The 11,804-nt window shown below is 49.0% G+C and overlaps 1 protein-coding gene across 1 annotated transcript; it reads right to left on the bottom strand.

Moving 5' to 3' along the window:
- Positions 1-400: 400 nt before the first annotated feature.
- Positions 401-11,356, bottom strand: Eif4a3 (eukaryotic translation initiation factor 4A3). Its single transcript, XM_075989912.1, has 12 exons — positions 11,104-11,356; positions 8,604-8,676; positions 7,098-7,164; positions 6,478-6,540; positions 5,563-5,695; positions 5,321-5,401; positions 4,848-4,989; positions 4,506-4,644; positions 3,924-4,039; positions 931-1,038; positions 725-852; positions 401-625 (listed from the first exon to the last, which is right to left on the bottom strand). Exons 1-12 carry the CDS (start codon positions 11,270-11,272, stop codon positions 609-611), a joined length of 1,236 nt encoding a protein of 411 aa, XP_075846027.1. The 5' UTR covers positions 11,273-11,356; the 3' UTR covers positions 401-608.
- Positions 11,357-11,804: the final 448 nt, after the last annotated feature.

Here is an 11,804-nt window from a genome sequence, read left to right as displayed (position 1 = left end):
TCATGTGAGAGGGTAGGTAACCACAGGTGACCTGGCTGAGCGAAGACACATCAGCAGGGTCCGGTTCACCGGGTCACGTGACTACTCTAGCACCCACAACTTAACCACCAGGAGCTCCAAGAGGCCACGCCTCCCGCTGCCTCCCAGCCTGGGCTTCACTCTTCTATGCAGGTACCATCTGAAGAGGTCCACCCCAACAAGTCCGTGCCAGATCTTTTGCTATCATCTTAAAGAAACACTTGCAAATCTGAAGTCACTATTTCCCTTTCGCTTCTACTATGGGTTTTCTCGTCTGACTCTTAGACGTCTCAAGGTGGATTCTGTACATAATGTGGAGTTAGGGAGAGAAATGGCCAGACCAGGAAAGCTGGTGACACAACAAGAAATCCACACTCAGGTTCATGGGAAAATTTCCATGTTTAATGTAAAAGGCTCAAAGCATTGGATTATTTACATGTGGGTTAGAAAAGATGGCAGCGCCCAAGGGTCTTCCTGCGGGGCTGTGAGAAGACAGTTCATTTAAACCCCATTAAATAGAGGCTTCCCGTTTCCAAGGAGGAGCTCACAATAGGAGCCATATCCAGGCCCTTGACGCACGAGCACCAGCTTCAGATCAGGTCAGCCACTGAAGGAGAAGAAAGGTGCGTTAACAATGCCACGCGTCACCTCCCAATTCCTAGTAAGAAAGCCCCTCCCACAGCCCCCAGAAGAACCAGCAACTTGCCATTCATGGGCATCTCGTCTATCTGGGTGGAGTAGTACTGTTCTATGTCCCTGAGGATGCGGATGTCATCATTCTTCACAAAATTGATGGCCACACCTTTGCGGCCGTATCGCCCCGATCTCCCGATTCTTTAGAATAAAATAGGTGTTAGTAAACAGCCACATGGATGAAGGCCAACAGTCTTGAGCAAAGGAAGGAGCACACACCTGTGAATGTACAGTTCTCTGTTGTTGGGCAGGTCGTAGTTAATGATGAGGGACACCTGAGGGACATCCAGGCCCCGAGCCCAGACATCTGTAGAGATGAGCACTCGGCTGCACAAAGAAAAGTCAGAAATGTTGAGAGCGGAGTGGCCTCTGGCAGTTTTAAGCTCTGGCCAAGGGCCCTGAGCAATCACATCACCCACAGGTCACCGGAAAACCTGCTACAATTACTTAAAACGTGGGTCCAGCCCCTCCAGGAAAATATGACTTTTGCTTAGCAAAAATTCTATTATGAACAGGAACCTACTGATGACATTTTTAAATCTTAAGCTCAACCCATACCACAGCGGTTACTCTGCCCAAGTGGTGCCACCTGCCCCCCAGAGGCCAGGCATACATGCTAGCGCACCTGAAACATGTTTGATCCTAACCGACATGACAGCTGTGCAAGGACACAAACACTTACATAAAGACCACATTACTGAGGCAGCGCCATACTAACTGTTGGCTGTTATTAAGAACCCACTGATCGTCAGGTGGTGGTGGCGCACGCCTTTAATCCCAGCACTCGGGAGGCAGAGGCAGGCGGATCTCTATGAGTTCAAGACCAGCCTGGTCTACAGAGCTAGTTCCAGGACAGGCTCCAAAGCCACAGAGAAACCCTGTCTCGAAAAACAAAAAAAAACAAAACAAAACAAAAAAAGAACCCACTGATGCCTCACCTACTGACAGGGTTACTAGAAAGAAGATGGACTCCTGTTTCCACTGCACAGTAAGGGAAAGGCCAGAGACTAGATAGTGTACAGAGGACAACAGGACAGAGGTGAGGAAAGAGATGACAATACGTCCAAATCTAAATAAACTGTATCCTGCCAGGCACTCGGGAGGCAGAGGCTCTAGCTTAGTCTACAGAGCGAGTTCCAGTGCAGGCTCCAAAAAGCTACAGAGAAACCCTGTCTCGAAAAAACAAACAAACAAACAAATCTATCATATAAAGCAAAATGCCACTGTGGATTAAAAGGTACATTAATCTCTCAGCTAAAACCACAGAATTCCATGTGTTGTGTGTGTGCACATGTGTACACACAAGCACATGTTTTAACATGCATGAATGCTAGTGTACTGTCTGGAAAGACAGGGAAAGTAGCTATCAATAACAGATATTAGAATAGAGATGGGGGCTGGAGAGATGGCTCAGTGGTTAAGAGCATTGCCTGCTCTTCCAAAGGTCCTGAGTTCAAGTCCCAGCAACCACATGGTGGCTCACAACCATCTGTAATGAGACCTGGTGCCCTCTTCTGGCCTGCAGATGTACACACAGACAGAATATTGTATACATAAAAAAAAAAAAAAAGAATAGAGATGGTCATCGGGCAGTGGCGGGGCACACCTTTAATCCCAGCACTTGGGAAGCAGAGGCAGGTAGATGTCTGCATGTTCGAAACCAGCCTGGTATACAGAACTAGTTTCAGGACAGCCGGGACTGTTACACAGAGAAACCCTGTCTCGAAAAACAACAACAAAAAAACCCACAAGCAAACAAACAAAAGTATGGTATCATCTCCAAGGTAGCTACTAAATGACATAACTTTAAAAAAAAAATAGAAAAGAAAAAATACAACCTTCAAAGAGAAAGAAAAGTTCAAAAAATTAAAAAAGAAAAAAGGAACAAGAGGGAAAATTCACTTACAAGCTGATTAATTTAGACGAGTATACTCTAAACGGCCAACTTCAAACAGTGACTGGCTGAAGTCCTATACTCAAGAAATGAAGCAGGGGTCCCAAGTTCAATGCCAGCCTGAACTGCATAGACAGAGCTGCTGTGGGACAATGGTCTATACCTTGTCATTTAGAGTGTGTTGTTTTAATAAAACGATGATTGGCCAGTAGCCAGGCAGGAAGTATAGGAGGGGCAACAAGAACAGGAAAGCTCAGTCTGCAGTCGTCACCCAGATGCAAAGGAAGCAAGATGAGAACAGCTCACTGATAAACGTACCAAGCCACAAGGCTAACAAGGGCAAGAATTATGGGCTAATTTAAGATGTAAGAAAGAGTTAATAAGAAGCCTGAGCTAATAGGCCAACCAGTTTATGATTAATGTAAGACCTCTGTGCGTTTCGTTGGGACTGAAGAGCTGCGGGACCGGGCAGGACAGAAAACTTCTGTCAACACAGAGCCTGCCGCAAAATCTGAAAACCAAACAAACACCAGAGAGGGGAGGCAACAATTGTCACACCAGTGACAAACCAAAACCAAACCCAACCCCAACTTGTTTCAAAGAAACAAGAAATACAAAAACAAGATAAAAGGTCCACTCCAGAAATGCGGAGGGAAAGGCCGGCACAGGCTTCAGGATCCCAAAGCGGGACTTGTACATCCCTATATGAGCCGAGGACAGATGCCAATGCCTCCAGTGCTCAGTAATTTATTTAGTTAGTAAAGGAGCTTGCTGCCAAGCCCAACAACCTGAGTTCAATCCTTGGAACTGACATGGTGAAAAGAGAAAACTGACTTCCACAAACTAGTTCCTGACCTCTGTACACACTTTAACAACACATGCTACCCTACACACACAGGGACAATAAACAATAATAAAAAAGAACACAAAGGATGACAGAGAGAACTGAATGCCAGAGGGAAGGCTGCTGACAAGCTGGGGACTATCAGCTCAAGTCTAGCTGGAATATCCTGCTCGAAGACACACACACAGCCACAGACATGACCCAAAGGATCACAAAGCAGACCTGAATCAAAGGCACAAGCTCACTCACAGGTCTGCTCTCTGAGCACTGACAGACCCAACACCTGGTCACCAGAGAACAGAGAACAACACACAAGGGTTCCCGCCGGTCCCCCACTAAGCCAACAGCCCCCACAGGGCAGCATCCACTCAGAGAGCGCCATCATTTCCCACACCTGGAGCAGGAAACAACATGAAAGCCCCGAGGACATTCCCATCTGTCCTTCCACAGGAGCCAAAGCTGCCAAAGGCCTACCTGGCACCTGACCGGAACTCCTTCATGATGGACTCACGCTCCTTCTGGGGCATGTCCCCGTGCATGGACGACACAGTGAAGTTCGCTTCTCTCATCTTCTCTGTCAGCCAGTCAACCTACAATCAGACAAGAATGTGCTCATTCACCCAGCTACCTACAAAATGGCAGCCCTCAGCAGCAGACACGCACAGACAACTGCACAGGGAGCTCACCCACCCTCCGCAGGGATGGGCACGCCTGAGAATTCTTTAGGGGAACACTACCACGGACTACCCACAGGCCATCGCTTCAACCTACTGAGCCTAAACCTGAGCTTAAACCAAAGACATCAAAATTATTACAGAAAAACACAATGTCAGTACCTATTTTTACACCTTAAAAGATGGGTCTTGTTATGGTTCCTGGACTCCGGAAATTTTCCTGCCTCAGCTTCCCCAGCAGCCCTCGCACTTGGCCTAGTCTCACGGTTTCTGTCTTATCATACTGTCTATAGCTGCATTAGCACAGGAACCCAGAGTTGAGCTACACCCTGCTGCCGTTGGCAGATCCAGCCTGCGGTCCCTACAGAGTGAGGTGGCACACCTTCCTCTTGGTGTTGCAGAAGATGACAGCCTGGGTGATGGTCAGCGTGTCGTAGAGGTCACACAGAGTGTCAAACTTCCACTCCTCTCTTTCCACCGCCACGAAGAACTGCTTGATGCCTTCCAGAGTCAATTCATCACTGGCGGACAGACAAATGCTCATGTCACTCTTCAAACCAGGACCTGAGGGACAAGGCCACCTAAGAGTACCCAGCCCTTATCTCCCCTACCACAAAGGGCTGGATCCTGAACTTGCCTGAACCTTTCCCATTCCTCAGAATAGAGAACACCCACTGAGCTCAGACTTAGAAATGGAAAAGGGAATGAGGGCATGTGTCCTTACCGCTTCACCAAGATGCGGATAGGGTCGGTCATAAACTTGTTGGTCATCTCCAGGATCTCATGAGGCAATGTGGCACTGATGAGAACCACCTGTGTGGCTGGCGGCAGGTACCTGTACACATCGTAGATCTGCTCCTTGAAACCTGGGACAAAGATGAGCTCAGCTATGGCTTTACAGCTGTCACTGGTCAGAGCAAGTTCAAAGGCGAATACCCTAACTTGACCAATAAGCTGCACCTCAAAGCCACACGGCAATGTGTGCTGAAGCAAGCAGTGTGCAGTCAAGAGGAGATAAGAAGACTTTAACCATAGACCTTAACCACAAAAACATTACAACAGGAACTTCAGGTCCCAAACCTCCCAAGACACACCGCTTCTCCAGAAAGCAAGGACTGTCACATCTCTAGGAAACAGAGACCTCACTGTGAAGACGTAAGACTCGACAATGTCAGTAGAAAATTCTGGTCCCCTTACCTTTGTTCAACATTTCATCAGCCTCATCCAAAACCAACATCTTGATGGCCCGTGTCCTTAAACTTCTACGGCGAATCATATCTGTGTAATTAGATTTTGAAAGAATCACACTTGGCTCTAAGAAAGGAGCTATTTGCACTGGTCCCTGTACACACCACCGGGTGCACACGAATGAACCGCCACGACCTTGAGCACACTGCACAGATCCCACCCACAGCCCCGTTCTCAACAGAGGTGCTCACCAAAGACACGTCCCGGGGTGCCTGCCACAACATGCTGCCCATAGTCCAGCTTCCGGATGTCCTCCCCAACATTGGTGCCCCCAATGCAGGCGTGGCACTGTACATTCATGTAGTCCCCCAGAGCCAGCAAACCCTGAAGCAAAACAGGTTTACACACAAGGCACAAGGTCAGATACATCTAAACTGTCATTTCCACTCTAATTTGAAATAACCAACTATAATTTATTCATAATGATAAAACTACAAGATTTCTTTTCTCTGCCAAAAGGAGATTCATTTTGATGGTTTCTTATTACTGAAGTGGTGTACACCAAATACAGGAAACATTACAGTCCATAATCCCATCATACTAACATTGCACTATGTACCCCTCAAGATAAAAAAAAATCATCATTTGATTGAAATGGAATTCATTTTCCTGTTGGAAAACTGTCTCCCCACCCTAGTGCTGGGGACTGACTCCAGGGCCTTATGGTTATAGGTGAGTTCACCACCACCACGGTACATTTCCAGACCACTTCTAAGATCACGAACACACCAAACGAGCAGAAGCAATGATAAAAACCACCAGATTCATACAAAGAACTGTAGGCTGCCTAGCAAGCACAGAACTCTGGGTTCCATCTTTTGGTGCCGTGAAAACCAACAGGGAAGAAGGAGAGCACTATTATCAAACAGTCTGCAGGCTGGAGGGCAACATGATTCTGGGGGTCAAACTCAGGCGTGAGCAGCGCGCTCCCGCACCCACTCTGCCGTCCCGGGGGCCCGGGCAAACACAGGAAGAGAAAACAAGCGTCAGGGCAACAGTCCGTTCTCAGACACCTGCAAACACAAGACTGATCTTTCTGCTACGTGGCCTTGCACACGCCAGGAGAGCCCCCTCCCAGCCCGACACCACCATCTTTAATGCCTCACCTTCTGAATCTGTACCGCTAACTCTCTTGTTGGAGCCAAGATCAAAGCCTGGGTTTCTCGAACCTGATGAATAAAAGAAGAAAACCATGAGACTGGACAGAAGAGTGCCCCTCCCCTCCGGTCTCTTACAAATAGTCCCCGCTCTGCTTTCATGCCCACCTTTTAAACAGAAACTCTAGATTTCGCATATGAGTGAGAATCTGGTTTTTGTCCAAGTCCAGTTTATCACACTAAGCCGGGATTTCCGGTCTCAGTATTGTTCATACTCCTTGCTAACAAGCACTTGGGCTAAGGACACCAGCTCCCATTAGCCTTGCTGCTCTTTCCTGATAGGTTTGAGGAGACACTAAATTGCAAAGTCCAGCAAGAGCGCCATACACCAGGGCTCTCCTATGCAGATCAGAATGTCCTCTTTTTGAGTCAGGATCTTACTTTGTATCCTTGGCTGGCCTGAAATTTGCTATTAAGAGCTGGCCTTTAAACTCAGAGCTCCTCCTATCTGCTGGGATTAAAGAAATACAACCACACCCTACCTAAAAACAGTATTCTGTACACACAGCATTGGCAGAGCAGAGACATCTCCTGGGATTAAGGAGAGTCTGCTGTGAGCGGCAGCTCACCTGGATATCCAAACACTGGAGGACGGAAATGCTGAAGGTGGCCGTCTTACCGGTGCCAGACTGAGACCTGTGTGAGAAAGCACAAGAGCAGTTATCAGACGAAAAGGGCACCAACGACCCTGTCCTTGCTCTGGCGACCTCTCCTCAGCAGTGTTCCAAAGCCCTGGCTGCACACTGGGGCAGCTTCTTTCTAGATGTCCCCACCTTTAACCACAGCATTATAACTACAAAGATAAGACCCAAGTACAAGGACACAACTTTCAATTTTTATCTATATTTCTGTGTGACTAAATGCCACATGGGTGAGGGTGCTTTCAGAGCCCAGAAGAGGGTGCTGGGTCCCCTGACGCTGGAGTCACAGGCGTGTCAGTCTGTGTCAGTGTGGGGACTAAGAAGCAAACTTGGGAACTGAGCAAGCCATCACAGCCCGAGATACGATGTTAAACTGCTACAGATGAAAATAGTGACATGGCTTGTGCACCGGGGACGGAAGAACTTCAGAGGGCAGAAAAGGTCTCTTCCCTTAGTGCAAACGGCACCTAACATTTTGGAGTGTAACTTAAAACATTTTTTGTCTTTTGAAAATTAAGGCAAATAACAGTTTAGAGTATAGTTCAGTAATGAAGAAGGCCCTGGATTCAGTACCCAGCATGTGGAGGGGAGGGAAATAAAAAATAAAGCTATTAAAAGAGTATCTTACATAAATCTACATTCAGGGCTTCAGATATGCGTCGGTAGTGGCGCTGTTGTGTGCTGTGTACAATGACCTGGATATGACCCACAGTACCAAGCACCACCCCAAAATACACATGACAGCAATTTGACTTAAAGGAATCTTTTTCTTGTTTGGTTTTTCAAGACAGTGTTTCTCTGTGTAACAGCTCTGGCTATACTGGACCTTGCTCTGCAGACCAGGCTGGCCTTGAACTCAGAGATCTGCCTGTTTCTGCCTCCCGAGTGCTGGGATTAAAGGAATACGCAACCATTGCCCGGCGGAACCCTTTTCTAGATGAGAAAAAAGAGTAAATGCCGAGTCGGAGGTGGGTTTGTGCAGAGTGCAGAGATGCCGAAGCAGACTCAGCTTCCCTCAGCCCTCACCAGTGTCACTGACCCCAGCTTGGTGTAGGAGGTCCTTCTGTATTTGTGTTGCTTTCATTGGTTAATAAAGAAACTGCTTTGGGCCTGGTGATAGGGCAGAACTTAGGTAGGTGGGGAGACTGAACTGAATTCTGGGAGGAAGAAAACAGAGAGAGAACAGCCATGAAGACGCCAGGTCAGACATGCTAAATCTTTCCTGGTAAGCCATGACCTCGTGGTGAACACAGATTAATAGAAATGCATTAAATCAAGATGTGAGAGTTAGCCAATAGGAGGCTAGAGCTAAAGGCCAAGCAGTGTTTTAATTAATACAGTTCTGTGTGATTATTTCAGGTATAAGCTAGCCAGGCGGCAGGAACAAAGCGACCTCTCTCCATCAACACCAGCTGGCTCTCGGCACCCACTTACTGTGCTATGACATCTCTCCCCTTAATTATCTGCTTGATAGCGCGCTGCTGGATTGCTGAAGGCTTCTCAAAACCTGTGAACACAAAGGGGAAAGACTTAGTTCCCACACTGTGACAGCGCCAATGCCACATAGCACAAGCTCCCGGGATACACATGTGATTCTTACTGCCAACTCCAGGCTCCCAGGAGAACCCACATCTTTACAGACTAGCCTGGGAGATTACCTATGAAGACAGTATCTACAATACCAACACTTGGAATAGCATCAGGAGTTCAAGGCCAGCCTAAAACACAAGAAACCCTCTTTGCAATAAAACCATAAATCCATGGTAGCACACACCCTAATCCCAGCACTCGGGAGGCAGAGGCAGGCAGATTTCTTTGAGTTCAAGACAAACCTGGTCTACAGAGCAAGTTCCAGAACAGCTAGGGCTACACAGAGAAACCCTGTCTCAGAAAAAAGAGAATTAAAAAGAAGCATTGTAGTTGCTGCCCTTCCTACCAGCAAGCACTCAAACCCACTGCTTGTCATCTCAGGGCACTGGACCTGCACAGGCATGATGTGGGAATACCCACACTGCTCTCTCACCTGGATATAGCCCCATTTTCTAGGCACCACCCTAGATAGACTGGGGATGGTCATGCACTTCCTTAATCCCAGTACTCAGGAGGCAGAGGCAGGAGGATCTGTTAATTCCAGGCCAACTTTCTATTCCTTAATCCCAGTACTCAGGAGGCAGAGGCAGGAGGATCTGTTAATTCCAGGCCAACTTTCTACATTGTCAGTCCCCAGGACAGCCAGAGCTATGTAGAGACATAGCTCAAAACAAAACAAAAAGGAGACAGTCGGGGGAGAGATGGCTCAGTGGTTAAGAGCATTGCCGGTTCTTCCAAAGGTCCTGAGTTCAATTCCCAGCAACCACATGGTGGCTCACAACCATCTGTAATGAGGTCTGGTGCCCTCTTCTGGCCTGCAGACATACACACAGAATACTGTATACATAATAAATAAATATAAGAATAAAAAAAAAGAGAGAGAGACAGTCGGGCTGTGGTAGAGCATGCCTTTCCCAGCACTCAGAAGGCAGAGGCAGGCAGATCTCTGAGTTAGAGACCAGCCTGGTGTACAAAGCAAGTTAAAGGACAGCCAGGGCTACACAGAGAAACCCTGTCAGGAAATCCCCCCCACCGCCAAAACAAAACAACAAACACCAAAAAAGAAAAAAATAAATGTTTTCCAAGTAAGCACAGAACTTACGCAGAAAAGCTGTACTTTTTTTTTTTTGATTTTTCGAGACAGGGTTTCTCTGTAGCTTTTGGTTCCTGTCCTGGAACTAGCTCTTGTAGACCAGGCTGGCCTCGAACTCACAGAGATCCACCTGTCTCTGCCTCCCGACTGCTGGGATTAAAGGCGTGCGCCACCACCGCCCGGCCTTGTACTTCATTTTTATACTTTTAAAAAATATAGCTAGTACAGATTCACAGCTCAAAGGATTTGTGATTGTTATTCTTGGTTGTCAATTTGACTATATCTGGAATCAACTAAAAACCAAAGTGGGCACCACTCAAAGCGGAAAGACCCACCTTCCCTAGTCTACAAAGTGAGCCCCAGTTCAGCTAGGGCTAAGCAAAAAAAAAAAAAAAAGCACGCCAAGCTTGGTGTCACACACTTTTAATCCCAGCTTCCAGCACTCCGGAGGCAGAGGCAGGCGGATCTCTGAGTTTGAGGCCACCAGGAAAGGCTCCAAAAGCTACAGAGAAACCCTGTCTCGAAAAACAAAACAAAAACAAACAAACAAAAAAACTTTGAAAAACTAGGAAAATGACAGCGCTCAGCCTCTCTCAAATGCTCCTACCTACGCAGATACCAGCGACATCACTGGAAAGCCACCAGCAGATCTTAGCGCACAGCTCTTCCCAGGTCCGGACCTCACCCCGCCTCCACTACTCGCTCCACTCCAAATCCAGACACCAAAAGAAACTTTCAAACTGTACGCCCGACCCTGGAGCTTTTGCTCTAGGATGCAGTGGCTTCCCGCTGTATTTAGGAACGAATCATCTCATGACAAGGGGTTTCCTTCTGTTCCTGGCCCACAGGGGCCAACGGCATCCAGGAGCCGGGACCAGCTGCCCTCGCAGCCCTGGGGACCCTGTGCGTCTCCGGGAGCTCCCTCTTAACTGCCCCTACCAGTCTATCCCTCTACCGGTAGCTCGCGTCGCTTTTCCCCACCAACTCCCACCGCTTGAAGCACCTTGGCTTCGCACTTTCCGCTTCCCTAACAGAGTTTACAAACTCCGCGAGGCACGGACCTAGCGGATCCGTAGTCCCCATCCTCCCATCAGAGCCTCGGGGCGCTCATAGGGACACACACGGTCACCCGCTACTGCAGCGACGGGGAAAAGCCGGCCCTGGGCCCCGGAGCCGCGGGCTCGCATTCTCTCCGCCCGGCGCAGCCTCCCCGCCCTCCGGCTTCCCCGCGCCGCCAGGCCCGCGACCCACCGTAGGCGTAGATGCCGCGCAGTAGGTCCTCCCGCAGGCCCATGGTGTCGAACGTGGGGGTCACGTCCACCTCCTCGCTGGTCTCGAACTCCACTTTGGTCATGTCCTCCTCTTTGAGCAGCCGCTTCCGCGCGGAGCCCGACGTCGCCATCGTGGCCGTGGCCGCCATAATTCCGAGTCCACCGAGAGGTGAGGGGCGCGAGCGGCAGCGGCGGGAACCGGAAGCAAGGCTCGCGCTGCCGGCCCGGTCGGGAGGAAGTGACGCCACCACAGCGCGGTGGAGGAGCCTTGTCGGGCGGAAGTGGAGAGCGCGGGGGCCTCCGCAGGAGCCGCTCCTATTCTCGCGATATTTGGCAAGAGGCGGGGCTTGATTCGCTACTATGCACGGCGCTGCTCGGGGTGTATGCAAACAGGGCTTTTTGAGTTTCTCCTGCTTTCGCAGGATAGGGACATGGGGACCTGGGGAGGTGCAGAGGGACACTACGGTGTCCCTGAGGGCACGGAATAAAAAAAGATGGCACAACCCCGTCCGCTCGGCCCTTATTCCCCAGCGCCGCCTATGTTGCCATGGCAACCCCAGCAACGAGACGCCCTGAATCTGGCTTTCGCTGCCTTGCCAGTGATGTGGGAAAAGATAGGTGGGTTCAGACCGGACAGTTGTTTTTGCCTGGGAGAGCAAGAATCGCTTAAGCCGCCATCCC

This window comes from Microtus pennsylvanicus, chromosome 11 (assembly GCF_037038515.1).
Source record: "Microtus pennsylvanicus isolate mMicPen1 chromosome 11, mMicPen1.hap1, whole genome shotgun sequence".
NCBI lineage: Eukaryota > Metazoa > Chordata > Mammalia > Rodentia > Cricetidae > Microtus > Microtus pennsylvanicus.
Note: the sequence above shows the minus strand (reverse complement) of the source record. Positions and strands in the feature narration are given on the sequence as shown.

Coding starts and splice junctions, on each gene's coding strand:
- Eif4a3 (XM_075989912.1), bottom strand. CDS start 11,272: ATGGCGGCCACGGCCACGATGGCGACGTCGGGCTCCGCGCGGAAGCGG. Junction 6,541..7,097: donor TCCAGTGTTTGGATATCCAG/GTGAGCTGCCGC, acceptor TTTATTCATCAG/GTTCGAGAAACCCAGGCTTT. Junction 5,402..5,562: donor CACCCCGGGACGTGTCTTTG/GTGAGCACCTCT, acceptor CTAATTACACAG/ATATGATTCGCCGTAGAAGT.